The sequence below is a fragment of the Emys orbicularis genome, chromosome 1, assembly GCF_028017835.1.
Source record: "Emys orbicularis isolate rEmyOrb1 chromosome 1, rEmyOrb1.hap1, whole genome shotgun sequence".
In the NCBI taxonomy this organism is placed as follows: domain Eukaryota; kingdom Metazoa; phylum Chordata; order Testudines; family Emydidae; genus Emys; species Emys orbicularis.
Genome location: NC_088683.1, coordinates 73025475 through 73051848, shown reverse-complemented (window position 1 = coordinate 73051848; position 26374 = coordinate 73025475). Strand labels below are relative to the sequence as shown.

Here is a 26374-nt window from a genome sequence, read left to right as displayed (position 1 = left end):
TGGAAGGATGTTGCTTTCAGAGGCTTTTTATTTGTGACAAGCTTTCATAATACATTCGATTTTTACCATCTGAGTTTTCCTCTCCATTTCACCACTTCATTTATAGGGGTATCTGCTTTGTATGAAATTACTTCCACTTTGCCTTCCAGAGTGATATTCAGGCATTAATCTTACAGGCAGATGAATTTATCAGATCCAGCATACTTCAGTTAAACAGCCTTCGTATGAATCTTTCATCAAGAGTTAGGATGATATCCTAATTTTCAACTCACAGCCTGCACTGATCTGAGAGAAGTCAGTGCTGTTGGTTTGGTCTTTTTTTATTAAGCACTTTGGTCCCAATTAAGCAAGACACTTAAGCATATTCTAATTTTAAGTCCGATTGGCTTCAGTAGGATTATTCGCTTCAAGTTAAGCAAGTTCTTAAATGTTTTAGTGAATCAAAGCCTTATCTCAGGAATTTAAATCAGTTGTAAAGAGCATGCAGATCTCTTTGCTGAAAGTTATTTTGGGAGTGTATTGAGTTTCCTGCCTACAGAAAATTCTCAATTATATCTACCTCAGTTGCAGACAAGCTCTACTGCTAGATATTCATTTTAAAGAAATTTTGTACACTTCTGCAGGGTTTGGTTTATAAATCATTAGCTTTTTCTATTTGGAGAAAAAGGTAGCATTTTAATGCAGTTGTCTTTAATAGAGGAAGAAGAACAGTGAACACAAAGAATGGTTTCAAAAATGTTTGTTTTCCACAAAGTTTTACCAGTTGTTAAAATATGCTGAGAAGTTTATATTCATGTATACAGGACCGGCCTTTGGCTGTCTGGGCCCCTGCCCAGGGCAGCCCATCAAAGAGGGCCAGGGCCGGATTAACCTTTTGTGGGCCCAGCATCAAACATATTTGTGGGCCCCCATGGGGGCAATGGAGCATGGTGTGGGGACTTCAGTCCCCAGAGTGAGGCGCCAGCCAGGGGCAATGGGGCGTGGCAGGGGCAGCCCCGCTCTGCCCAGCCCAGTGCGAGGGCACTATTTACAAACCGTCAGTATCCAGATGCACAGCGCCCTGCCTGGCCCTGTGCTGCCAGCATGCCCCTTCCCCTTGGGGCCGGGCCCATGCCGTGCCACACAGCCCCTCTTCCCCCCAACCAATAGACCACAGGCGCCGACTCCGTGCATGCTCCGGGGCTGGAACACCCACAGAAAAAAAAATAGTGTGTGCTGAGCACCCACCGGCAGCCCCACCAATCAGCTCCTCCCGTGCACCACTGATATGCTGTTCAGCAGTGGGCAGAAGGTGCTGGGGGGAGGGAGAGGAGCAGGGGCAGAAAGAGGCAGAGTGAAGGCAGGGGGGCACTCTGGAGAGGGTGTGGGATGGGGGTGGAGCGGGGGCAGGAAGAGGTGGGGTGGGTATGGGGCCTTGGGGGAAAAAGGGTGGAGTGGGGGGCAGGGCCTGGGGCAGAACAGGGATCAAACACACCCAGGGAAATCAGAAAGTCAGCACCTCTGCAACAGCCGCCCACACCCAACCCCTATGGTCAGAGGCCTCCCCTCCCCCCTCCCCGCTGGACCCGCTATGCCCTGCGCCTCCCCCAGACTCCCCCCCACAAATGTACAGCACCCTACACAACACCACCCCTGCCCAGCACCTCCATACCCACAGCTCCACCACAACTGCCCAGCACCCCACACAGAACCCCACTCCCTAGTGCCCCAACACACACAGCTCTACCCTGCCCCCTCACAGCCCAGCACCCCCTCAGGCCACACAGAGACCCACTCCCCCATGCCTTGCCTCCCAGCCACACTCACCCATCCTGCTGGGAGGTGACTATATCTGCCAGGCTGAGCCAGCAGCACAACCAGGGGTGGTCATCGCTCCGGCCCCTCGGGAGTAGCGCGATTGGGCTCCACTTGCCTGGAGGGGCCCAGCCAAGCCCCCCACACTGTCTCCCCCCAACTGGCCAAGACTGGCCAGGCTTCTGCACCAGTCCCAGGCAGCTCAGCTCTGGGGAGGCAGGCGGGGCCCCACAGGGGGTGGGAAGCAGAGACTGCCTGGAACCGGAGGTGCACGGGGTCCGGCCAGGGGGCAGAGACGAACCCTCGACCAAGGGGCAGAGAGGAGCCCTCGGATGGGGGCAGAGAGGAGCAAGTGGGGGGGGGGGGAGCCAGCGGGCTGGCGGGGTCTTAGGGAACAGTACAAGCAGAGCAGGCCGGGCTTTTTGCTCTTCTGAGCATGGGTTCGGCTCCATAGCACCACTGACGCCATTGTAAACCCAGAACTGAAGAGGGCGCTGTGCGCAGGGTTTGGATTCCCACCCGACCTGCCAGAGCCAGCTGGGCAGACAAGCAGCAGTGCTGGAGGGGGGGCTGGGAGGAAGACCCGAGCTGCAGGGGGCAGTTGGACAACCAGCCCTCTGAGCCAGATGACTCCTCCGGAGCAGGGATGCCCCTCCTTCCCCTGCTCCACCTGTGCAGCTGCTGCTGTCCCTGCCCCAAATTTTCTGGTGCCCTACTTTGCATATGGGTACTTTGCATATGGGTAAGGATGGCCCTGCTCTGAAGGAGGCCACTCCGCCTCGCTACACCATCTAGTAACTGATAGCCAATGGACACGTTTAGCAGGGTAAGTGTCAGCAAAGAGTCTAGGGCCCTGGCCCATTGCGGCAGAGCAGGGCAATTAGTCTTTGTCATGAACATACAGCTAAGGGTAGCATAAAATCCCTCCTTTACCTGTAAAGGGTTAAGAAGCTCAAATAACCTGGTTGGCACTTGACAAAAAGGACCAATAAGGGGAGAAGATACTTTCAAATCTGTGGGGGAAGGTTTTTGTTTTATGCTCTCTTTGTTGTTCTCTCTGGGACAGAGAGGGACCAGGGCAGGAAAAATACATCTCCTAAAGCCATATCTGAAATAAGCATCCAAGATTACAAATGGTAAGTAATAGCAAGGAAATGCGTTAGGTTATCTTTTGTTTTAGCTTGTGAATTTTCCCTATGCTAAGAGAGAGGTTTATTCCTGTTTTTTGTAACTTTAAAGTTTTGCCTAGAGGGGAATCCTCTGTGTTTTAACTCTTACTACCCTGTAAAATTATCTTCCATCCTGATTTTATAGAGGTGCTTCTTTTACTTTTTCTTTATAATAAAGTTCTGTGCTCACATTGTTTACCTATTTGGTTGGTATATTATTCTCCAGCCTCCCCAGGAAAGGGATTGAAGGGACTTGGGGGGATATTTTGGGGAAACAGGAACTCCAAGTGGTCCTTTTCCTGAATCTTTGTCTAACTCACTTGGTGGTGGCAGCATACCGTCCAAGGACAAGGAAGAATTTGTGCCTTGGGGAAGTTTTTAACCTAAGCTGGTAGAAATAAGCTTAAGGGGTCTTTCATGCGGGTCCCCACATCTGTACCCTAGAGTTCAGAGTGGGGAGGGAACCCTGACAGTCTTCAACCCAGCTCCTGGGCTGGAGCAGAAAGCAAACAGTCAGGCTCAAGCCCTCTGGATATGACAGTGCAGTAGCGATCTCTGGCCCAGCTCCGTGGCTGGGGCAGATATCAAGCAAATGCAGGGCATCCAGCCTAAGGTGGGTAGGCTGCCACCTTAGGGGTGGGGTTGGCAGCAGGAGGTAGGGGTCCACCCTACTCCACCAGATCCCAGCCCAGGACCTTAACAGTGGTGCAGAATCCCACCACTGAGTCAGCGGGGATCCTACCGAAACACACAAACTGTGGTTTCAGCAACACAACAAGATTAATGTCTGGTTTCCCTGGGCTACTTCCTACCCCTGTCTGTAGGGCTCTGTTGCTCGTGGGTTCTCAGACTCCTCGGGGTGCCTGGCAGCCAGCAGTCCCAGCAGCTCCTTGGGGTACTTAGCAGATGGCAGTTCCTTCCCTCAGAGTCCTCCTCCAGGGGCGGGGTTGGTACAGCTCAGTCTCTGGTGCAGGGGCCAGCAGCAAGGCAGAGGTGGCAAGCTCCTGCTTTGGCTCAACTGAGCTGGAAGCCCCTCCTCTTATACTTCCTGTTCCACACCTTCACTTCTGGCATGAGGGACAGGCCCGGCCTGGCTCTGCCCACCAGAGAGCGGAGAATGGTTCCTCCCTGTCAGTCTCAGAGGGAGGCCACTCCGTCTTGCTACAGGCACTGAAACACCCATCTACCTTTGAACCAATTATCTGGTTCATGCATTTAGAAATTAATCCACAGAGAGTAATGTAAGGCCTCTCCTAGTGCAGAAGTTCCCTCCTCTGTTAGAAGGTATAAGATTTACTAACAAAGCTCACAAAATTAAAACTACTGAGAGGTGGTATTATATGTGGCCTTTAGCCCTTAGCACCCCTTTGTGGCAAGATGGGAAGCTACACCAGCTGACACCATCCCCCTTATGCCATCACACTCAAGTGTTCGTCTTCCAGCCCTCTGCATAAGTTCTTAATAGTCTCTGTCCCCTTCAAGATAATGGGGAGTTGGAAGTTCCATGGTTCTAGTGGTGGCTAAACAGCCCTAGGTCTTCTGGGTTTAGAGCGTTCTTCTTCAAAGTCCTTCTTCAAAGTCCACTTCATTGGGTTCCAGCTCAGGCTCTCTGTTTCGAACAGCCACAACCAATCCTTCTCTGTCCCTGGCCACTCCTTGAGCTACGTCTCCTCCTCTGTAGGCTTCCCAAGCCTCTCACTCTTCTTCTCCCTCTTTGGAGTGTTGCTTCTCAGGCAGTTTCTCACCAGTCTGTTGGAGGGATCCTCTTTCTGGAAACTGCCTTTCTCCTCAGGAGTTCCTCCTTTGAGGTCCTTAACCTTTTATCATGCCTAGGTGCTTCCCTGTCTAATTAACTACATCCAGTCAGTTAACTACTCTCAGGTGAACCTGAGCTACCCCATTCTCCCTGGTGGAACCTGTCATAGGTAGGCTGGTCCTTTGACCAGTTTAGAGGGCCAACCAACCTCTGCCAGGCATCATTAATCAGAGTTCATGGGTCTTTAGATGCCTGAATTAACAGAGTAATGAATCATTTCCCTGATTCCACACACTAAACTACTGATGTATATGGATTCCAATTTATTTTTAGAGGAATAAATATTATTAATACTGTCTTCATTTTAAAATGTTTTTAAAATAGCTTACCTTGGTACATAGTTGCATACAAAATGTGCCGCATCTCTTATTCCCGCAGCTATACGACAAAAAACAACAGCACAGCCCACCTTATGAGAATTATCCCAAACAACCTAGAAGAAATAAGATTTTTTTCTTTTATGAAATAAAGCTTAAACTGTGCTCACTGTGAACTATTCTAATAGGCAGGAGAATCTCAGTTCTCATGAGAGTTCTTTGATTTATTTGCTTTGTACAGCCACCTGTTACAGTACCCAGAAAAATAAAAATTACTTACCAGTTACTGGATTTCTTCAGGATGAGCTTCTGCACATTTGCACTTGTCGGATCAAGGAATGTGTACCAGAAGTTTCCAGAATCTTTTACGCAGCAGTCTCAGTTGGTCACTCACTTTCTGTTTCCCCCTCCCCTTATGTAGAGTTCCCACAGTAAAAAGGGGGAAGTGGTCCCAACTACTCCTCAATTCCTTCCACTAATTTTAGGAATTCTTAATCCAAGACTCCAGGAAAGTGGATGAGATGTGTAAATGTACACAAGCTGATCTTCAAAAACTCGTTACTGGTAAATAACCATTTCTTCTTCAAATGACCTTTGCACATTCCCACTTATGGGAATTTAGCGAGTAGTACAACCACTGGGAATGCAAGTTGAGAAGTTCTAGGTGACAAAGACAGCAAAACTGCCAAAACAAGCATCAGCTCTGGATCCCAGGTCAAGAGTATAATAGAAGTGACAGCATCTCTCGCTCTCCTAAATGAAGCCTCAGCTGCCAAAAAGAGCTACCTGATGCATGTATAGAATTTTGCTTAACATCCTTGTACATTTTTATGATGACGACAATGTGAGGGAATGCTATGGAACCTTCTTGAGATCTAGTTGAGTATACTTTGCTATCTCCAAGTAGTTGAACATATGCTAGGTCATAAGAATTGTGATTCATAGTCTGAGTCACCTGGCCACTCTTTGAGCTGTGATGGACTGATCCCTGATTTCATCCCCCTAATAGTGTAGGGAATTTGTGGCTAGGTTTGTTGTGTAGGGGAATGCCAGGATTGGATGAGGGGTCCCAGGTCCCAACCACACATCTCTGCACAAACACCAACCCTCCCTCTGAGCGGGTCAGAGTTAACCACATTTAACAATAGGACAGCCCTTTTACTTAACCCAGGCAAAGCCAAGAACAGGCCCAGGTCAGTATCTGTAGCAGGGGCTACAGACTCCTTTGCCCCGATACAGTATACAGCACACTGACACACATCCCGCCAGCTAGACACATACAGACACATACTGACTGTCTGCTCTGCACCAATAAAAATCTCCCCTCCCCCCCAACCTGTTTGTGCACTTTGATGCTGGCATGCATTGTGAGGGTGGGTCTTGCTGTGTGGTCTCAGAAGTCCTGTTGGCTTCAAGCTGTAAGAGTCCTATTTTGCAAGCCCCAGTGCAGCAGCTGGCTGTACTCCAAGCAGCTCCTAGTTCAGGCTCTGCACTCCTGCACTCTGGTGGTGTTTCCGTCTCTGCCCCAGCTCAGAGTTGCTGCTTATGTTCTTTCTTTCTTTCTTTCTAAATCTTCCCAGGCTTGTTCCCTGTCCTGCTTCTCCCCAGCCATCGCCTCACTGTCTCAAACCCTCCCAGGTGGTCTGTAATTAATTCTGTGGCCTTGTTTTGGAACGGCATTCCCTCCAGCCAATCAGGTCTGTGCAGAGTAGTGGAGAGGAGGGAAGGGGGAGAGAGGAAGGGAAAGGGAGAAGTGGATCTATCCAGTCCCCCAGGTTGGTTCCAGATGGATAACTTAAGGACCTTTGGACATTCAAGTTATGGTGCCGACCGCCCTGGATGTTAATGTATCTTGATGAAATAGAGAGGCTAGTAACCTGAAAGCAACTGAAATCAGACACCTTTTTAGATAGCATTTAGGGTGATGATGCAAATAAGACCACATTTTCCATATAGAATATGGCATATGGAAAGCTATCCACCTTTTGCTTTTGGATCAAAGTAAAATATTATTTGTGTGTGTGAAGTTCCAAGGACTAGAAGAACCTGCACACTTTCTTGAGGGCGAAAGTCTGGATATAGATTTGGATGTCCTGACAGCTGAGAAAAAATAGTTATGTCAGTCTGGCAATTGGTGAAAACTCCTGGTGCCGTAGAAAGGCCAAAGTGTAGGATACAGCTTTATTGATAGAGGTCTCCTACTACGCAAACCAGAGTACATTCACTGGAACAGACAGATTAAGATAAAAATAGATGTTTTTTGAGGGTGTCTCATCACATGTGCTGCTTTTAGCTCAATGTGATTGATGGGCAGACACCACAGGCAGAAGAAATATTTCTGATTGGAAATAATCAAGAGGTCTATCTCTGGCATCCACAGAAAAGTGACATTGTCTTGAATCAGCTCCCTGAGAGATGACATGACAGGGTAATGCATCCCGAGATGAGGAAGTCATATAGCCAACTCTGCTTTATAGCAGGCAATTCTCACCTGCAGAGGGGTGTGCGGGGGCAAGGAATATACCCTACAGACCAATAAGCCTGGGTAACTTGTCTTTACCCCTAAGTGTGAATCCAAAAGTTCTAGCCTATTGTTTTTTCCCATTGGCCAATGTCACTACCTAAGTTCAAGTGAGTGTAAAAATATTCATCACTTCTCACGGTCCAGAAACAGAATATCTGCCACCTCCAAGATCAGGGGATTCTAAGCTGGGGTACAGACACCCTCTCAAATGTGAAGCTTGTTTACTCCTCACATCCAAAGAAGGGCTCAGTGAAGACCCAGGATGAAAGTTCTTAGGAGTCTGTAGCACCAAGGCAGGGCTCAGCAACACACGAAACAGCACTGATTGAAGTAGCCAGTACCAGATATTAGGTATTCTGTTCTGTTCTATATATTTTCTTGTATCAACCTTATCACTGTAGTGTTTGAACATCTTCCAGTAATGCATCAAGCAACATGGCTAACATCTGTCACATGTACTACATTTCCTCTCTTGTCCTCTCTTCAGGGGGGAAACGGTTTGTGGAGTGGTCAATCCCTTGGAGTTCAAGGATGATTGTCTTCCATAAAATGATAGCTACTTATTACTGGTGGATCTTCAGATGGCTAATGAGACCAATCCGGGATCCATAGATGGGGCAGACATTTCCCAACGGAAGAGGTAGATCTGGATTGTTGAGTTAGGCTGTGGTGCATTCTTTCCTCCTTTCCCATTTCTCCATTTTCTGTTATCTCAGTTGGATCTCAAAATACTGGGATCCTTGCCAAAAGGTCCTTTTCCATTTTGGTCGGTTGAGGGCTTGGGTTTCCCATGAGTTTGTCAATATTGAACTTCTTCATGTTAACTTTGAGGGTGTCTTTGAAGTGCTTTTTTTGCCCACTCCTCATCTGTTGGCCATGACTCCATTGTGAGAATCTGCTTAGGGAGTAGATTCTCTGGCATTCAAAGAATGTGACCACCTCTACAGAGTTGGTGGAAGATGATCACAGCTTCAATGCTGGAGGTTTTGGCTTGGGACAAAACACTGATGTTGGTGCATTGGTCATCCCACTTGATTCAGAAGATCTTGCGGATGCATTGTTGATGGTATTGTCCAAGAACCTTGAGGTGTCTACTGTACGGTGCCAAAACCTTGATCATGTACAAAAGAGCACGGATAACAATGGCCTGGTACATGAGAAGCTTGGTTTGATTCTTGAGGTCACAATTTTCAAAGACTCATTTTCTCAAGAGTCCAAAAACTGCATTGGCGCATTGAAGGCGGTGTCGAATTTTCTCGTCAATGTCAGCTTTCTGTGACAGATAGCTGCCGAGGTAAAAGGGTTCCATGTTCTCCAGGGTCTCCTTATTGATCTGAATTATGGGAGCAGGATTCAGACCACACTGAGGTACCACTGACACGATCTTCACTGCCTGCCAACTTCAGGAAAAGTGCCGTGAGCAACATCAACCTCTGTACATGGTTTTCATCAACTTCAAGAAAGCATTTGACTCCATCAATCATGAGGCTATGTAGAGAATTCTCCTTAAATTTGGATGCCCACCAAAATTTGTTGCCATCCTCCAACTCCTCCATGACAACATGTCTGTGATGGTCGTCAACAATGGATACAAAACGGACCCCTTCCTAGTCAAGACAGGAGTAAAACAAGACTATGTCATCGCTCCAACCCCTCTTTCTTCCTTGCTGTCATCCTCCTTCTCATCGCTGACAAGCTCCCTTCTGTACTTCACATCTAATACAGAATGGACGGCAAGCTCTTCAACCTCAATCTCCGCCGATCCAAGACAAAGACTATCACTAAATCAGTCACTAAACTCCAGTATTGTGGAGTGGAGTGTTTTGGTAAGTGTGTTTTTTCTTTTAAATAAATATGTACACACTGATTGATATATATATATATATATATATATAGGCAAGGTTAAAGAAATGCACCTTGAGTCCTTGACCAGCTTCTGAGAAAGCTCTGTGTCCTTGTGATGAGGCTTACAGCCCCCACACTAAGGTTAAAAGAAGTGGTGGAGCAGTATTGGACTAAGAAGGCCCTGCCCCCAGCAGCTGCCAGGTATGCTTCCTGTGGAGGACCTGCTTAAAAGGAAGCTCTGGCAGTCAAGTGCAGGGGGAGAGTGGATGAGAGACTGGCTGCAAGAAGACAGACGCTGTAGCAGCTGAGACAGAGTGAACTACGGGGGAAAGACCAGGATTGTGAGTAAGATTTGACTGGGATATGGGGGACCTGACCCCTTTTCCCCCTGCTGTTCTAGGATAAAACCCAAGTTGTGGTCTGACCCAGGAGAGTTAGGATGAAAGTCAGATCACTGAGAAACCCCAACACAGACCTCCAAGTCCATCCAGATATGGAGCCATGATACTGAGCAGCTCTTTGCAAAGCTTGAACATAAGCACCAGACTCTGTCAACCCACTCAGGTCCACAGATTTCAGTACCATTTGTGGCACATACAAGAGGCCTTGGTTCCCTTGACTGTAACGACCAGAGCGTGGGTGGTCTGATCTAGTGGTCAGAGCAGGAGTTGGGAGTCAGGAGTCAGGCCAGGTCAGATACCAGAAGGACAGAGTTCAAGGCAAGCCAAAGGGCAAAACTGAGAGCCAGGTGTCAGGAGGCAGGCAGGGTCAGGTTACCAGGAGATCAGTGGCAAGTAGCAAGAACAGGTATTACAGTGGAAGCAGTCCTAAGCAGGGAGATTCTAGTTGCAAGGACAACTTCCTGTTCCTGAGCTGGATTTATATAGAAGCTGTGAACCAATCAGCCAATTAGATTCCAGGACTGTAAACCTCTGTTGGGGTTCAGCTTCAATTCTGGAAACTGTTAGTAGGTCACTGGACGGCAGGCTGGAACGTACAAGCTCCTAAGAGCCCTGTGGTCTCTGATGACATCACCACCTCCCCAAGTGACACTCTCAGGGTGATATGAAACCAGGCTTTTCAGGATGATTCCTGTGGAACACCCACACAGGTGTGGTAGCATGTACATTTTCTACAGACTCTGAAGTGTGCTCCTCAGGACCGCACCCCTCCCAGTCAACAAGATACCAGAGTCTGACATGTTTACGTTTAGAGTCCAGGATCTCATTAAATAAATAATTCTTGTGGCCCTGTACCTGTACTGATGGATGAGGCGGCTGGGTCCTGTGAGGGAAAGGGTTTCTGTGTAGGGTTTCAAAAGTGATACGTGAATCACCAGATTAATCTTCAGAGAGCAGGGCACCTGGAGTTCAAAAGTGAATGGATTAACCTGTTGCAGGATCTTAAAAGGACAATGGAACCAAAGTAAGCACTGAGGATATTGAGTGTGATCTGGCAATTAGATGATCTGGCACCCTTGGCAATTAGAAGAAACAGGCAGTTGGGACTAACTCCCCCTTTTATAACCTCAGAACTCTACATGAGGGAAGGGAAGTGGCCCCCACTGACACTTCTCTGTAAAAGTTTCTGGAAGCTCACAATAGAGCTGCCTTGGTCCCATAAGTGCAGAAGTCACTTGATGAACTGTCAGTCACTCTGGTGTCTGTTAATAGGTTTCACTGCATGATCAACATATAAGCATAACTCACAATCTGGTGTTTCATAATTAAAATAAAGGATGAAGTCTTTTTTTAAATATCCACTTCTATTGGCTGTTAGCTAACAATTTGAGCCTGACAAAATGAACTACTGCTTCAGAGAGGTAAAATGTGACTACATTTGCAATACTGGAAAACAATTCTGTTTCAAAGTTCATGTGGATTCACAATCATTTAAAATTTTAATAAAGCTTATTTACCTTTTCGATACAAATAAAACAGAGTTATATTTCTGTCAAATAACAAGTTATCTCTTTTCTTCCCCCCTGTGATGGGGCGTCTGCCCCACACGGGCCTGTAAGGGGTTAATAGAGCCCTAGGGAGGCTGAGAGAAAAGCAGCCAGTAGGAGAGGGGCTGCGAGGAGCAGCCAATCAGGGCTTGGCAGGCACATATAAGAAGACTGCAGGGCAGAGCGGATTCAGTAGCTGCCTGGAGCTCAAGGAGGGAAAATCAGGCTCCTAGTCAGGCAGAAAGAAGCTAGCACCCTAGACAAAGCAGTGCTGCTAGCAGGGACCAGGAGAGCTAGAGAGAGCTTCTGGCTGGCAGCTGGGCTTTGCAGGCTGAGGCCCTGAGGCAAGGGCAAAGAGGGTGCTGGGGCCACAGGAAAGTGGTCCAGGGAAAGGTACTGATGAGTTGGAGGGGATGCAGCACGTGGCTGCCATCTAAAGGGTCCCTGTGCCGGGACACGGAGTAATGGGTGGGCCCAGGTCCCCATACCCTCCCCCGTTGCAACTGGGGAAGTGCTGGGACAGTAGGATTGCGGTACTGGCCCCTGAAAGGGGGGAGCATAGAGCATAATACAGCCAGAGGGCTGTGTCATGAAGAAGATGCCGCGGTCCTTGGAGTGACGTGGGTCTGGGAGCAGAAGTGATGGTGGACATGGCACCACCGGTAGTGGGCATACCGACCTACGGAGCTAATCCCCAAGATGGACAGCAGGAGTCATCAGCATGGTGAGTGGAGCCCTGTCACACTCCCCATTTTCCCCTACAGAATTTTCTTTATTTCTTATAAGTTTGAAAAACTTAGAAAAGAGGAGCGAGGTGCTTTGGCTAGATTGAACGCCAAGTTAGAGAAGATTTCTGTTTACAAAAGTTAACATAATCGCAGTATTAGCTAGGAAGTTTTTCACAGTAGTTGTGTAACCCAGGGTGATGGTTTTCAAACTGTATCTTAAGAGTTAGCAGACAGTATGATGATGGGGGCTGTACAAGTATCTAAATGGAACACTGAAAGAAAGTGGGGTATGGGTCACTCATTATAACAGCTATTTTCCACTAACTGGTAATTATTTATTGTCTCCACCAATTCTTATTTTTAGGATTATGCTTTGAGCTGTGTAAACTGTTTTAGCAATTAAAATTGTTACCTGAGTATAATGACCACATGTTTTAGTACACTTGTTAGTCTGAAGATTGTAGTGCTGGACTTCATCGGTCCATAATTTGATGGCTTCAGTGACACCGAATAACCCATAAGGTCCAGTCCAGATATTTTCTCCAACATGCACATAATGAGGATGGGACATAAATTTTTCCGTTAAATATGGACTATGTTTAAAAAGGCATTTTTTTGCCCATGCCCTGGCAGTCCGTGCTAAAGCTGCATCCCAAGTCTGCAAAACAGTAAAGTTGAAGAAGCTATGCATAGAGTTAAGGCATTTGTATCCATCAGACAAATTAAAGTAGAAAATGAATAGCTATATATTGAATTTGACTAAAATTGTCTGTAAATTCTGTAAAACTATACAATTCAAATATTTTGTTCCCCTTCTGTCATCCAGTCAAGCACTCCAAAATCCTGTCTTTAAACTTGAGGATAGCTGTATAGAAATGTAAACTGACTTACTCATCGGCAGCCCAGCCCCGTTCATTCCCCTGCGGGACCCGAGCGGGACGGGGGGCTGGGGCCTGCTGCCCCCACTCCGGGGACGCCGCGGGATAGCACCAGCTGGGCAGCAGCCCAGACGCGACTGGCCAGGGGCTGGGCGCAGCGTGCGCGCTGCTGGGTCCCTGCAGCAGGCCTGGGCTCGGGGGGTTCGGGGGCGCCAGAGCCGCAGCCGCCGAGCTTGGCCATCGGCCGCTTCCTCCCCCCGTGGCAGTGGGAGCTGCAGCAGTGGCTGCTCCCGAGTCCCGCTGCCCGGGGGGGAGAACAGCCGCCGCCTGGCCCCGCGGGCTGCCCCCCTACTCTCCCTACCGCCCGACTGAGTCCTGCCTGCTCGGGGCCAGGCCGGACTCTCACTCACCCTGGCCCTGCGCTTCCCCTGCGTCTCCGGGGCCTCCCTCCAGAGCTTGCGGAGGGAGGAGGAAGGGCGAGCCTGGGGAAGAGGCGGGGAATCGGGGAGGGAGCCAATGGGGGGAGGAGGGGGCGGAGTCGGGGAGGGGGGAGGGGGGCACGAGCACTTCCGGGCTTCGGAGTATTTGCTTGTTTGTCCAGTGTCCCGACCGCACATCAGTCGGGACGCGGGACAAACAAGGAAATATCGGGACAGTCCCGATAAAATCGGGATGTCTGGTCACCCTACCTGTGAGCCTGAGCTGGCTGGCACGGGCCAGCCACAAGTGTCAGTTGCTAAGTAGACATATCCAGAGTGTGTCAGCTAAATACAAAGAAGAACAGATTGTTGTAAGAGACCATTCAAAGTGAAGTGGGCAGTTAACACTTCTGCAGATGTAGAACAAAAGACAGTTGTTGTGTTATAGAATGAATCACCTTCTATGACTCACTGCAACATTTTCTTTTTTTATCTTGTGTTGCTGTAGAAACCTTAGGTCTGGTCTATATGCAGCTTATGTTGACCTAGTTGTGCATGTCTCTACACTTAAATTTAGCTCCCACCAACATAAGAGCCCCATTACGCCGACCAGTAGCGTAGCTAGTGGGGTGCAGGGGAAGCAGCCGCTTCCCCCGCCTTTCCGAAAGCGGCCGGAGGAGCAGGGGGGAGGCGTGGCATGCGGCCTGCAGCATGGCCCAGCAGTGGCAGCCGGAGGAGCGGGGTGGGGGGTGCGGCATGCGGCCTGCAGCACGGCCCGGCAGCTGCGGCCAGGGGGGGCGGGGAGGCGCGGCATGCGGCCCGCAGCACGGCCCGGCAGCCGCGGCCGGAGGAGCGAGGGGGGGCGCAGGCTGGCGGCCCGCAGCGTGGCCGGCAGCCATGGGGGGGCAGCAGGCACGGCCGGAGGAGCGGGGTGGGCACGGCCGGAGGAGCGGGGGGCGCGTGGCCGGAGGAGCAAGGGGGAGGCCCACGGAGGTGGCACAGCAGGGCCGGAGGAGCCATGGGGGGGAGGGGCAGGGCAGCCGGAGGGGGGGAGCCTTTTTTATATTTGCTCCCCCTCGTCTTAGAAGCTGGCTACGCCACTGACGCCGACTTAATAATGCCACGTTCCCAAGTGATATAGAGCCATGTACTTAGGTCAATGCAGTGTGAGTGTAGATACTGCATTACTTAAGTCGACCATTAGTGTCCTCCAGCAGCTGTTCCACAATGCCCAGTGCTGACTGCTCTGGTCACCACTGTGAACTCCACTGCCAAAGGTCACAGAGACTGGAAGCTCCCTCCCCCCCTTTAAAGCCCTGTTAATTTTTGAAATTCCTTTTCCTGATTGCCTGGCTTGGTGAGCACACCTAGCAGCTCTCCACTGTTGAATTCAACTGCCCAGCTGACCATGCCAGCTACATGCTCCAGATGCGCAGACAGGAGGTATTGGATCTCCAGCCATAGAATGGTAGATATCTATGAGCATATTGCTTGGGGATTCAGGACAGGGGCTACAACAGGGACCAGCAATGCTGCATGAAAGCCAAGGAACTTTGGTAGGCATACCAGAAGGCTAGGGAGGCCAACAATCAGACTGCAAACCTGCCTGCTTTTACAAAGAGATGCATGCCCTACTTGGCAGAGACCCCACCACCGCCCCAACAGCACTGATACCTCCAAAGAGCCCGAGTCACAGGCCCCTGCCGTGAACAGGAAGGAGGAGGTGTATGGAAGACAGGCAACCAGGGGAACCAGATGCAGTGAGCCAGGATCTGTTTTTGACTCCCCTGCAGTCCAGCCAGTCCCACCAGGCAAGCATGGGTGGGCCCAATGCAGGGGAAGGAACCTTCTGTAAGTGTGTGTAAACCCCCACCCCTTTCTTCCCTGGGTTACTTGGTAGCAGACAACACTCACCTGTGTGCCTGGGCGCCTGATGTTGTTGACATTAAAAGAGATCCTGAGTATCCCAGTGGTGGCAAGTTGCACAGTGAGATACCTACCCATGATGCACCACACTACATCAACACTAGCACTCCTGGTGAGTATGCACATAGCCGACAGAAGGAGCCAAGTATGCATACGCATAAGCAATGTACTAAGTGCAGCATGGGTGTAGACATGGCCTTAGTTTTCAAGATCACTTAATAATCACTGCATAAAATTTTAAAAATGCATTTTTATCTTTAAGTAAGAAGTGACTGAAATCGTTTACATTACTTTACACACATAACTGGGTTTTTTTTTGTTTTTTTTTTGGTTGTTTTTTTTGTCAAATAGTTTATTTGGGAGTTTTAGTGTTTACATATCAATCAAGCAAATGTCAAATTGTATAAATACTATAGTTTCAGTTCTGTGTGTATTACTTCTTAAAAAACACATTTTCTGAAACACAGCCTATGGAAACAGGTAAATACACATAAAATCCTCCAGCCAGTGGCACATTATCACATGGGCCAACAGGCCCTGTGCCCGGGGGCCCCGGCCAATTTGGGGGCCCTGCAGGAGCACCAGAACCAGGCCCTTGCTCCTCCTCTCTAACTGGTGCCCCACTGCCCTGTTCCTCTTCTTCCCCCTGAAACTCCACCCTGTGGCCAGGCTGGAAGATGGAGCCTGTGGTAGGGTAAGCATATTCGCCCCTTGTGTGGAGCCGCTCACCCAAGCCCTGCGCAGAGCTGGCCGAGGGGCTCCCCTTCCCCCACGTGATGTGGAGCTGTCCTGAGGGGCCCCGCCATGTGGCACACAGCTGACCTGAGGCGGCTGCCATTTCCCCATGCGGCACGGCGCTAGCCCAAACCCCTTTCCCCTGCCCCTATGTGGAGCTGGCCTGAGCCACCCGCCCAAGCCACCCTCCTCCCTTGCACAGGGCTGGCCCAAGCCTCTTTTTGGCAAAACTGGGCATTTGTCCCGTTTGCTTTTGCCAACTGATTACCGGTTTTGCCAAAGAAGTTGGGACATCTGGGGCCAAAACGGGATGTATGGTCACCCCAGGCCAGGGGTCCCCTAACTTTTTTGCTTGTGCCCCCTCTTACCAGTCCACACCCTGCCCCTAGGATCCGGGGGCCATGGTCAGGGCCAGGAGTGGGGCCACGCCTGGGAGTTGGTCTGGGGAGGAGCAGGGGCGGAGCAGGGTGGGGGCTTTGGGGAAGGGGTGGAGTGGGGGCGGGGCTGGGGCACAGCAGGGGTTGGAAGAGGCAGAGCTGGGGCGGGGGCAATGGGAAAGAGGCGGGGCAGGGGCTGGAGCAGCACGCCGCTGCGCAGAGCACCAGGAAATTTGGTGCCTCAAATTTCCTGGTGCCCTATGCAGCTGCGTACTTTGCGTATGGGTAGGGACGGCCCTGCTTACAGGGAACTTAGCCCGTTTTCCATGAGTTTTTAAAGATCCCAAGCCATTAGCAGTTATATCTACTCAGTCAGCTCCTTCAGTATTCTAGGATGTATTTCATCAAGCCCTGCTGACTAGACATCTAACTTATCTAAATAATCTTAATCTTTAACTTGTTCTTTCCCTATTTTAGCCTGAGATGCTACCTCCTTTTCACTGGCGTTCACTATGTTAGACATCCAATCACTACTAAATTTTTTGCTTAAATCTGACATTTCCACATTTTTTGTTATTGTCTTTCCCCCTTCACAGAACACAGGTCCTACCCTGTCCTTGGTCTTCTGATTGAATGTATTTGTAGAATGTTTTCTAGCTAGTTTAATCTTGTTTTGTGCTTTGGCCTTTCTAATTTTGTCCCTACATGCTTGTGTTGTTTGTTTACATTCATCCTTTGTCATTTGACCTAGTGTTAACTGGCCACTTCACTTTGAATAGTCCCTTGAAATTTGTGTTAACTACTTATGCTAAATAATCTGTTCCACCTTGTACTTACCTGTGATGCTGGGAGTACCTTTCCCAGACCTGAAGAAGAAGCTCTGTGTAAGCTCCCCTCGAAAGCTTGTCTCTCTCACCAGAAGTTGGTCCAATAAAAGATATTATCTCACCCACCTTGTCTCTCTAATATGCTGGGAGCAACATGGCTACAGTAGTACTCCTGTTATTAATGCACACTATGATCCCTAAACATTTGTCACCAGACAAGGGGTGTGTGGGTGTGTGTGGGTGGGTGGGTGGGTGGCACCTCCCAGTCCCAGGGGTAGCTTGAATTTCCCTCTTTTAAGATCTCTTATCAAGTTTCCTTGGCTGCCATTAAATAAGATATTTAAATAATTAAATATAACTATAAATTAATCACTCCCTCACACTCAACCCTGATGAATGCAATGTGTAGGACTGATCCTGAGGTGAGGCTGCAGCTTCCACTGCAGTAAAGGAGAATTGCAACGGCCTGGCCCCTTTTCAATATCCCCTTCTAAACAAGAAAGGTCCTTTGTACACTGCAAATCCACCAGGGCTCGGGGGAACCCAGTTAGAAGCGGGTAGCCCCTGGTACGGCGTGGTTTACTCTTGCAGTGAGAGCGTTGAATAGTGTTCCTGAACTGGGCAGCAACTCTTCAAAGCTCAAGGCTGAAGCTTTATGTGGTGGAAAGGTTAAAACACGCTTTGGTCCTGTCCACAGCACCAGTTGATCTGTATTTAATGGTAGTGTAAATAGCTCCCCGCCTGCTGGATTTACATTGTAGCTGAGGCCTTTTTGTCTAATCTGTAAAATAGGAACAATTATTCTTCATCATTCCCTTTATAACGTGCTTTTCGCACCACCAGCCATTTCAGTGTCAATTATTCATTAATATTTTTATTTTTCATTTCTGGCTCTTAGGTTGCTTCCAGCCTTGATCTTTCATCCCTCCAATGAGCCCCTCCTCCATCGTCCCCCGTGGGACAGCGCCCCCTCCAACCAGTCCTCCTCTTGTGTCCCAAGAGACAAGCAGCCCAGCTGCTCCTTCCCTTCGTGCCCCCCGCCTCCAAGCGGCCCCTCCCTACCATGTAGAGCATGTTGGCGGCAGCGGGCCGGACCGCGGTGCGGTGCTTGTTGTGCTCCCGGACGCACGCGTTGATGAACGTCTTGTTGGTGATGATCGGCAGGACCGGCCTGCGCTGTGCGCGGCACACATCCGCCAGCACTCCCAGCCCCAGCACAGCCAGCAGCCAGAGCCGCATGGCGCCGCCGGCCGGTCTGAGCGAGGCTGCAGTCACAGGCGGCCTCTACCCGGCGCGGCCCCAGTCAACTTCTCAAACGGCTCCCCGGGCGCGCTCGCGCTGTGGCTGCAACGGTCACAGAGAGAATCTCCCGCCCCGAGGCGAGCCCGACCCCCCGCTCGGACTGAGCCCCTGCGGGGACCCGTCCAACACACAGCACTGACTGTGCCCCCTCACAACATCCATGCACTGACAGTCTCCCTCTAAGTCATCCCCGCCACTCGTCCAAGTATAGACTTTACTCCGCATCCGGATTCCTCCCCAGCAGCGTTTTCTGTATCCCCTTCAAAAAGAGTCATCTGCACTAACATAGCCCCCCTTCCTGCCCATTGGCATCTAGCTACAGCACTCCGACACCTGCTAATTTCCTGGAACTCACACATAATAGCATCACTAACTCTACTCCTCTCCCTGAAAACCATCCCCTCCTCAAAACTGTCATTAACTGCCCCGAAGCAGCATTGCCAATCTTTGCGGCAGCAAAGAGCCCTTTCCCCTGTGCATTTGTCAGCCCCTGGTTGCCACCAAGTCTGTAGACGTATGAATGAGACTATACTTTGCCTCCGTGGAATGCATAGGTACCTCCTGCAAATTGGTAAAAACAAGCTCCTGACAAACAGATGTCAGGATGAGGAGTTAAATTTGTTGGTGGCTTTAAAATCAGAGAGGGCTTAGACGCTGGAGATCTTTCTTGGAAAATGTTTGAAACAGGTGCAGTCTGGAAGCATTTCATAGCCTCCAGAAATGTGTCAAGTCCATTCCGGTATTCCCACTTGTTATAGCGCAGAGGTTTTCCATCCCCATTCTTTCTAACTACCTGAACTGTTCGAGTTCTTGCCTAATTACATTTTTCACTATTGAGTAATAAGAAAGATATATGCTGAATTAAAAGTAAGAGAGAGAGTGTGTGTAGAGAGAGAAAGGAATTATTTTGAAATTGTAAATGATATTTCCCATTACGTAATGAAATTTCTCATCTATTCAGCTACAATAGTCCAATAAATAATAATTAATTATTATTTTATTTTATTTATTAAAGACTTCATCTATCTCAATCTAAAACACTCACGGGGAAAGGCATTTGACGTTACTAAATCTTGGTTTTTGTGAATGAAGCGTATTTATAATGTCTTAATTTTTATTTTTAATTAAAGAATGTGTGTTTACTATAATTGTACTGCACTGAAAGACTGAGTATTGTGGTGTTTCTGTGTGACCTGACTGTGGCATTAAATGGCTCCTATAGTGGTGTTTCAGTGGTGGGTGTAACAGGACCGTACTGCACCACGTGGTGTTCCTGTGGTGGGTGTATCAGGAGGACTGTAAGGCACTAATTGGCTCTGTGCAGAGGTGGTTTGGGGCTGTGTATATTTTGTCTGTTTTGCAATGAGGGAGCGGGACTCCCTGTCTCTATTATCCCATGACAGGGGTTGGGGACAGTCTACGACTGCAGGACCGATCCCGCTGCTACCCGTGGAGAGGCTGGAGCCCGCAGGGGGCGATACCGACAGGGGAGGAGGAGCCGAAGCACGGCTGGAGCCGCCTCTCATCCCGGGCTCCCTGGCAGCTCCTCAGCAGGTCCGACTCCTTCTTCCTCCTGAAGCGGCAGCAGGACAGGGCTTCGCACCGGGTTCCGGGCGCGCTCGGCAAAGCCATGGCGGTCTCTGCGCTGCAGCAGGGCATGGTCTCTGTCGTGCTGCTGCTCTGCCTCTTCGTGGCGGTGCCCAGGCTGTTCGGGGGCGGAGGAGGAGCAGGGAGGGCCTTGCGGGGGGGCAAGGCTGGCCCCGGTCGCTACGATACGACCCCCACAGGTACAGAGGAGCCGCCGCCCAATCCTCCCTTCTGTCCCGGCAGCGGGGGAGACTAGTGGTGCCGGTGGGCCGGCTTTGGGTAACAGTCTGGTTCCCCGCTCCCCCGCACTTGTTCCCCTAGTTGGAGGAGGGGTGGTGGGAGAAAGGGTAATAGGCTGCGACTTCTCTTATACTACTCCCCCCCCCCCCCCCTTGGTGGGTAAGCTTGTGGGTGTGAGAGATGGCGCAGTTTGTGACCCTGGTCTCTCTGCCTCCCCTCCCCCGTCAGGAGGGTCTGTGGACGGGGGTGAAGCCACAACCTGTTTAGGCCATGTCTACCCAACAAAATTTTGTTGATCTAATTTATGTTGGTATTGATATAAAATTATTCTACTTAACTGCCAGGGGGCAAATTTGTCATGTACACATGGGAGAAAGAAGAAGGACAAAATGCAGGGTCAGCTATAGGTAGCGAGCAAGTTCCTTCACGAGGAAATGTAGCCAAACTCCAAACCTGGAGACAATGGACCTTTCTGTGCCTGCGTCCTGTAGATAGCTAACCGCTTAGTTTGCAAAATATGTAAGGAGGAGGGGGCAAATAGATGAACAATAAGGGGTCATAGGAGGGGCAGATACATGTAGCTTGCTAATTATGTATGGTAATGATGGCAAATTTTGGCCAATCATAGAGCAATAGATTATGATACACCAAAGCATTATATGCAGTTGCTTAAGTGTTTTGTTTGTTCTTGCTGACTTATGAGCTTGAACCCAATTGAAATAAATGGATCGCCCCTCCCGGGGCTCCTTGCTTGATTAGCTCTGTCCATCTCTCCTTATTCCTCAGCTGGAACGGACAGAAATTTCTATGACAGTATACAGCCACCACAGTTATTAGATCGCTCCTGTGTGTGCAGGCTTGGCTCCTTGTGTTGGTGGTGTGAGTCCTCAACACCACCAGGAGTGCTTGTATCAATTTTATTGCCAGTGTGGGCATTGTGGGGTGGCTCCTGAAAGCACCTAGTAGTTGATGTAAGCAACTCTGTTACACTGATGCTGTGTTGACCTAATTACATTGACCCTGATTCTAGGCTGCTTGGGGAGGTGCTATTACTAAATTGGTGTAGCAAGGCACTTATGTCAGCTGGAGTCAAATTTAAGTGAAGACACTTCCACAGCTAGGTGATGTAAGGCAGCTTATGTCAACGCAACCCTATAGTGTAGACTAGGCCTTAGCCTTTGCCTCCCTCTTTGTAAACTTATCTGTGGCCAATAGTTGGAATTGCTTTGTGTTTTCATGTTGTTTACAGAGCTACACATCAGAGGCTAGCTTGAAGAGAGTCTTGTGACAATCAATTTGGGATAAGTCAAACTATCTAACTTCCTACACTCACCCAGTGTTCTGGTGCATAAAATAAACATAACTATTTGCAGTCAACAGAATGAAGTCGTGATAAAGGAATCACAAAATAGAGACAATGATAAGACACTCTTTGTTTCATTTAATAGAGAAGAAGTAACTGGGGGCATTCCTCCTGTCCTAATAGTGTAGATGATGCTCTGTTCTCAAAAGCACACATTTTATTAGGCTAACAAAAGGTATTGCTTGTAACCAACTGGTGTTCTTAGTCTTTTTTTTTATTCCAAATAATTGGTAAAAACAGGATGCAGGGAAATGTGAAAAAGCTGAGTGTTACAATCTCAATAAGGAAATCAAATAATGTTGATTGTTGGGTAATGTGTTAGTAGTTACTTCTGCAAACAGGCATTGGGGGTGATGTTTGTTTAAAACTAATAATCTTCATCTGTGCTGAGATTCTAGCTATTCACTAAAGTCAAATCCTTGTCTGGTCTAAATTGGTATGGAATGGTGCTAACTTATGCCAGCCAAGGATTTGGCCCTATATTTCTGAAGGCAAGTTGTCACTTTTTACAAATATTAAAATGGACCGAGTCCTGTGGCACCTTATAGACTCAGACTTATTGGAGCATAAGCTTTTGTGGGTGAATACCCACTTTGTCAGATGCAGATTTTCATCAGATTTTAATATTTGCAATTAATTAGGTCAATTTAACTTCTTGAGACAGCCTTATGATTTAATAAGTTGAAGGCAGTTGTAAACCAGGAGAAATAACATAAACATTATATGATTTCTAATAATTCACTGTTCAATACTTGGGAATAAAACAGGCAACTTACGAGCTTCTATACAATGTGTAAATCTTTATGTGCAGTTCAGAATGGCCCTAAAGCTTAGGTTTAACCTATAGAACAGGAGTAGGCAACCTATGGCATGCGTGCCAAAGGCAGCACGCGAGCTGATTTTCAGTGGCACTCACACTGCCACTGGTCTGGGGGGCTCTCCATTCTAATTTAATTTTAAATGAAGCTTCTTAAACATTTTAAAAACCTTATTTACTTTACATACAACAATAGTTTAGTTATATATTAAAGACTTATAGAAAGAGACCTTCTAAAAACATTAAAATTTATTGCTGGCACGTGAAACCTTAAATTTAGAGTGAATAAATGAAGACTCGGCACACCACTTCTGAAAGGTTGCTGACCTCTGCTATAGAATTATACATTTTCTGGACCTTTCTCTTTGAGGCAGGGATGTCTTATTGTTATGTGTGCTAGGCACTATACACAATGGATCTGAGACTTCTAAATGTCACCATAATAAATAATTAAGATCCTGATTATATACACCATACAAGGTAGTTTTTTACTTAGATTTTTCTAAATGGCCACTGAAGTGAGGTGTTGGCATCAAAAAGTAATGGGGAAAGAAAAAACATTCAATAAACAATGCTCACTAATGGCTCCATTCTTGGAACTATACAAGTGCCTGTATATAGTACTCATGGGAATTGTGTGGGTAACTAAAATCTGTTGCAATCGTCCATCTAGTTTGGGGAGGGGAAATTAAGGTTTAAGACATTCGTGTGGTGAATGTAAAACCACTGCCAAGCTAAATGCTATAGTTTTCCCTGCTTAAAACTTAGTGTGCATCACCGAGGAAGAAGTAGAGGGGTGGTCTGGGTTATCTACAATGCTGATGTATGAGATTGATGCAAACCCTCTTATGAGAACTATATGCTCCAAATGGAGGCCTGAAAAATACACAAATCACAGCTTTGGGGGGGCCGCGATCGGCCGAACCTGCCGCGTCAGCAGGTAAATGAACTGGCCCGGCCCACCAGGGTGCTTACCCTGGCGAGCCGCGTGCCAAACGTTGTCAACCCCTGGTATAAAGGGTTGAGTGGGCCCAGTCCTCCCTCAGTTCTTTTGCCAATGCAGGTTCCCAGAGGAGTAGGACTCTGCAGTAGCAAGGAAGGAGGGCAGGGTCCTGGAATCCATGTGGAAACACATCTCAGTAGTTACTGTAGGGTTTGTAAATGTTCTTCAAGTGATTGTCCACACTGATTTCAATCTTGATGACTAACAGACAGTTATCTGTTTGCTTGGGGGTGGTTCCTAGAAGCCTTACTTAAAGAAGGTCTTCAGGACAGCTCTACCAAAATAGGCAACTGATCTGGAAGCCTCTACCAAAGAAAGTATCTTGTAAATATGTGTACTGAGCTCCAAGTAGCTGCTCTACAGGTTTTAGAAATTGGGTCGTTATTTAAATGAGCAGCAGTCCTGATGTAGGAGACCTGGACTTTAGTGGAATGAGCTCTAAATGTGGTTAGGCAGATCTAACTTGGCTAACACATAACATATCCTTATGCAATTGGAAATGGATTTAGACAATCTCTGAGAAGATATGGCCTGACTTAGAATTCTGCCTGCGAAGGCCACAAACAACCTATGTATGTTCATGAATCATGTTCATGTAAGGCCACTGTCCTTTTACACTGATAGGACAAATGTGTGAAATTTAATCCTCCTTCTTCCCTCCGCCCCCCCCCCCCCCCAAGGCTAAATGAGGCTTGTGGAAAAATTAGGGAGATGAAGAAATTGCTTCACATGGAATTCTGCTACCCCTAGGAGGGGAAGAAGTTCCTGTGTATGTAGAGGAGGATGAGGAGAGGAATATATTCCCTCCAAGGGTGGGGTTCTTCTGTCGGGAATGCCATAACTCTGTAGAAGGAAGGTTGGTACTGCGGCTACCCTCTTAGCCAACGACTCAGAAGCTGGTGATTTGGATGTTGCCACTCTCTCTTTCAAGGAGAGGTGATTCCAACACTAAATCCACGCTCAGTATCCCAGAACTCTGCCAGGAGAGACGTGGTCCATAGATGTAGTGGCTACCACTAGTGTTCTGTTGCTAACTGGTATCCGAGCACCTGAAGGGACTTTGTCAGGATTTTGGCCCTTAGGAGGTTGGTGACTCTTGTGTGTCTGCTTGCAAGGCACCAACGAGGGTGACCTTGGCTCCTCCCCAGGGCCGCCGAGAGCGGGTTTGGGCCCCGGTGAAAATTTTTTTCAGGCCCCCTAGCAAGGGCGGACCAGCTAAACAGGGCCGAGGAGAGGGGGAACTCGGGCCCCCTTCCGGACCACCGGGCCCCGCTAATTTGTACCGGCTTCTCTCTCTTCCCCCCCCCCCCCCCCCCCGTCGGCCCTCTTTAGCCGGTCTGTCCTTGCTGGGGGGGAGGCTTTCCCCTCTTCTCCCCCCCCCCCCCCGCGTCGACCCTGCTCCTCCCTGGGGCAGTGCTCTCTTCTGCCCCGTCCAAAGATATTGACACTGGAACAGTGGCAGATGAATGGGGCCTTTGAGTAGATGTGACCCAGGAGCTTGAGGTGGTATTTCTGGTAACGGGGTCCCTAACAGAGAGACTGATGAGATGGCTGGCCTGGCTGTGGCCTTCACTTGGTGTCCAAGGAGGCTTCCATTGATCTCCCGAGGAGAAATAGGGTTCATGCAGGCTTCCCCCATTCTTGGAGAATGAAAAACATATGGAATATTGCTTGGGATATGTCCCTCTCCTAGGCAGAGTAGGCACTGAGAGTGCCCATTGTTAATAGGCATCAAAGCATGGAGCATATATCTTGAATCCTGGAGACCTAGCTTTTGCTGTCTCTGTACAGGGGTGGAGAATGGTGTTTAGCCTAAAGGAAACCTACCTGGGAGAGGTTTTTTTTTTTTTATTAAGCTAGGGGCAATTAAATATAAGACTCTAACAACTAACTGATTAATGAAAATATTAAAGAACACTACCTCACCCCTCATGGGTTCTCAGAGCCCTGGCTCCAGCCCAAGCCTGAACATCTACACTGCAGTTTTGTAGCCCTAAGCCTGAGTCAGCTGACACAGGCCAGCCAGTGATGTTTTATTGCAGTGTAAATATACCCTGTATGTCCTTTTGAGGGTGTGAGGGGCTACAAAGGACACTGCTGGCCAAAAGAATCTGGTCTCTCACATATGGGGCATATGCATACCAAGAATGGAATCCATGTGGGCAATCACTTGAAGAACTTTCTCTTTTACTAGGTACCTCTGAATCTCTTTTGGAGTTTTGAGAATTACACCTTAATTTGGTCATCATCCATCTGGCCAAGAAGAACTAAAGAACAGAACTTCTTTTATAGCTCATCAACCCTGATAATTAATGTTAGGGGTTTCCACTGAACTTCAAGAGATTCCTCCTACTGAAGATGAGTTGGCTGCAGGATGGATAAAAATCAATACTTTTAAAAATGGATTTTTAAAATTTAAATTACATTTAAAAAAAACTATTCAAAATTAAATTTGAGATTGACAACCTATGTTAAGACCTGAACTTATTATAATCTATTTAAAACCATTTAAATTAAATATTCAAGCAGCACGTATTTGCTGAAAAAGTTTAAGGAGTCAAACTGCTGAAATGTTGGAAGTCACTCTGGAATCAGAGTTTGCTGAAGCGCTAAACTACCTTTTGACAGCTGTAGTTTCTTCTTCAGGTGTAGAGAGAACACTTCATTTCAGTTTATTCATGTATTTCATTTCAGTGACTAATCCATTCAAAACTGAAATGCTGATTGGCAGCTGAAAAAGCAGGAAAGCTTGTTTTTTC

At 48.3% G+C, this 26374-nt stretch overlaps 2 protein-coding genes across 2 annotated transcripts in view; one reads left to right on the top strand and one right to left on the bottom strand.

Moving 5' to 3' along the window:
* Window positions 1–18542, bottom strand: part of LOC135895484 (glioma pathogenesis-related protein 1-like) — a 48803-nt gene extending 30261 nt beyond the window's left edge. Inside the window, exons 1-3 of the mRNA XM_065423595.1 lie at window positions 18366–18542; window positions 12554–12799; window positions 5109–5212 (exon numbers count right to left, since the gene is read on the bottom strand). Coding sequence (XP_065279667.1) covers window positions 5109–5212; window positions 12554–12799; window positions 18366–18542 — 527 coding nt within the window. The remainder of the gene's footprint in view (window positions 1–5108; window positions 5213–12553; window positions 12800–18365) is intronic.
* A 1621-nt stretch (window positions 18543–20163) lies between these two features.
* Window positions 20164–26374, top strand: part of CAPS2 (calcyphosine 2) — a 120703-nt gene continuing 114492 nt past the window's right edge. The window contains exon 1 of the mRNA XM_065413081.1: window positions 20164–20392. Coding sequence (XP_065269153.1) covers window positions 20236–20392 — 157 coding nt within the window. The 5' untranslated portion in view covers window positions 20164–20235. The remainder of the gene's footprint in view (window positions 20393–26374) is intronic.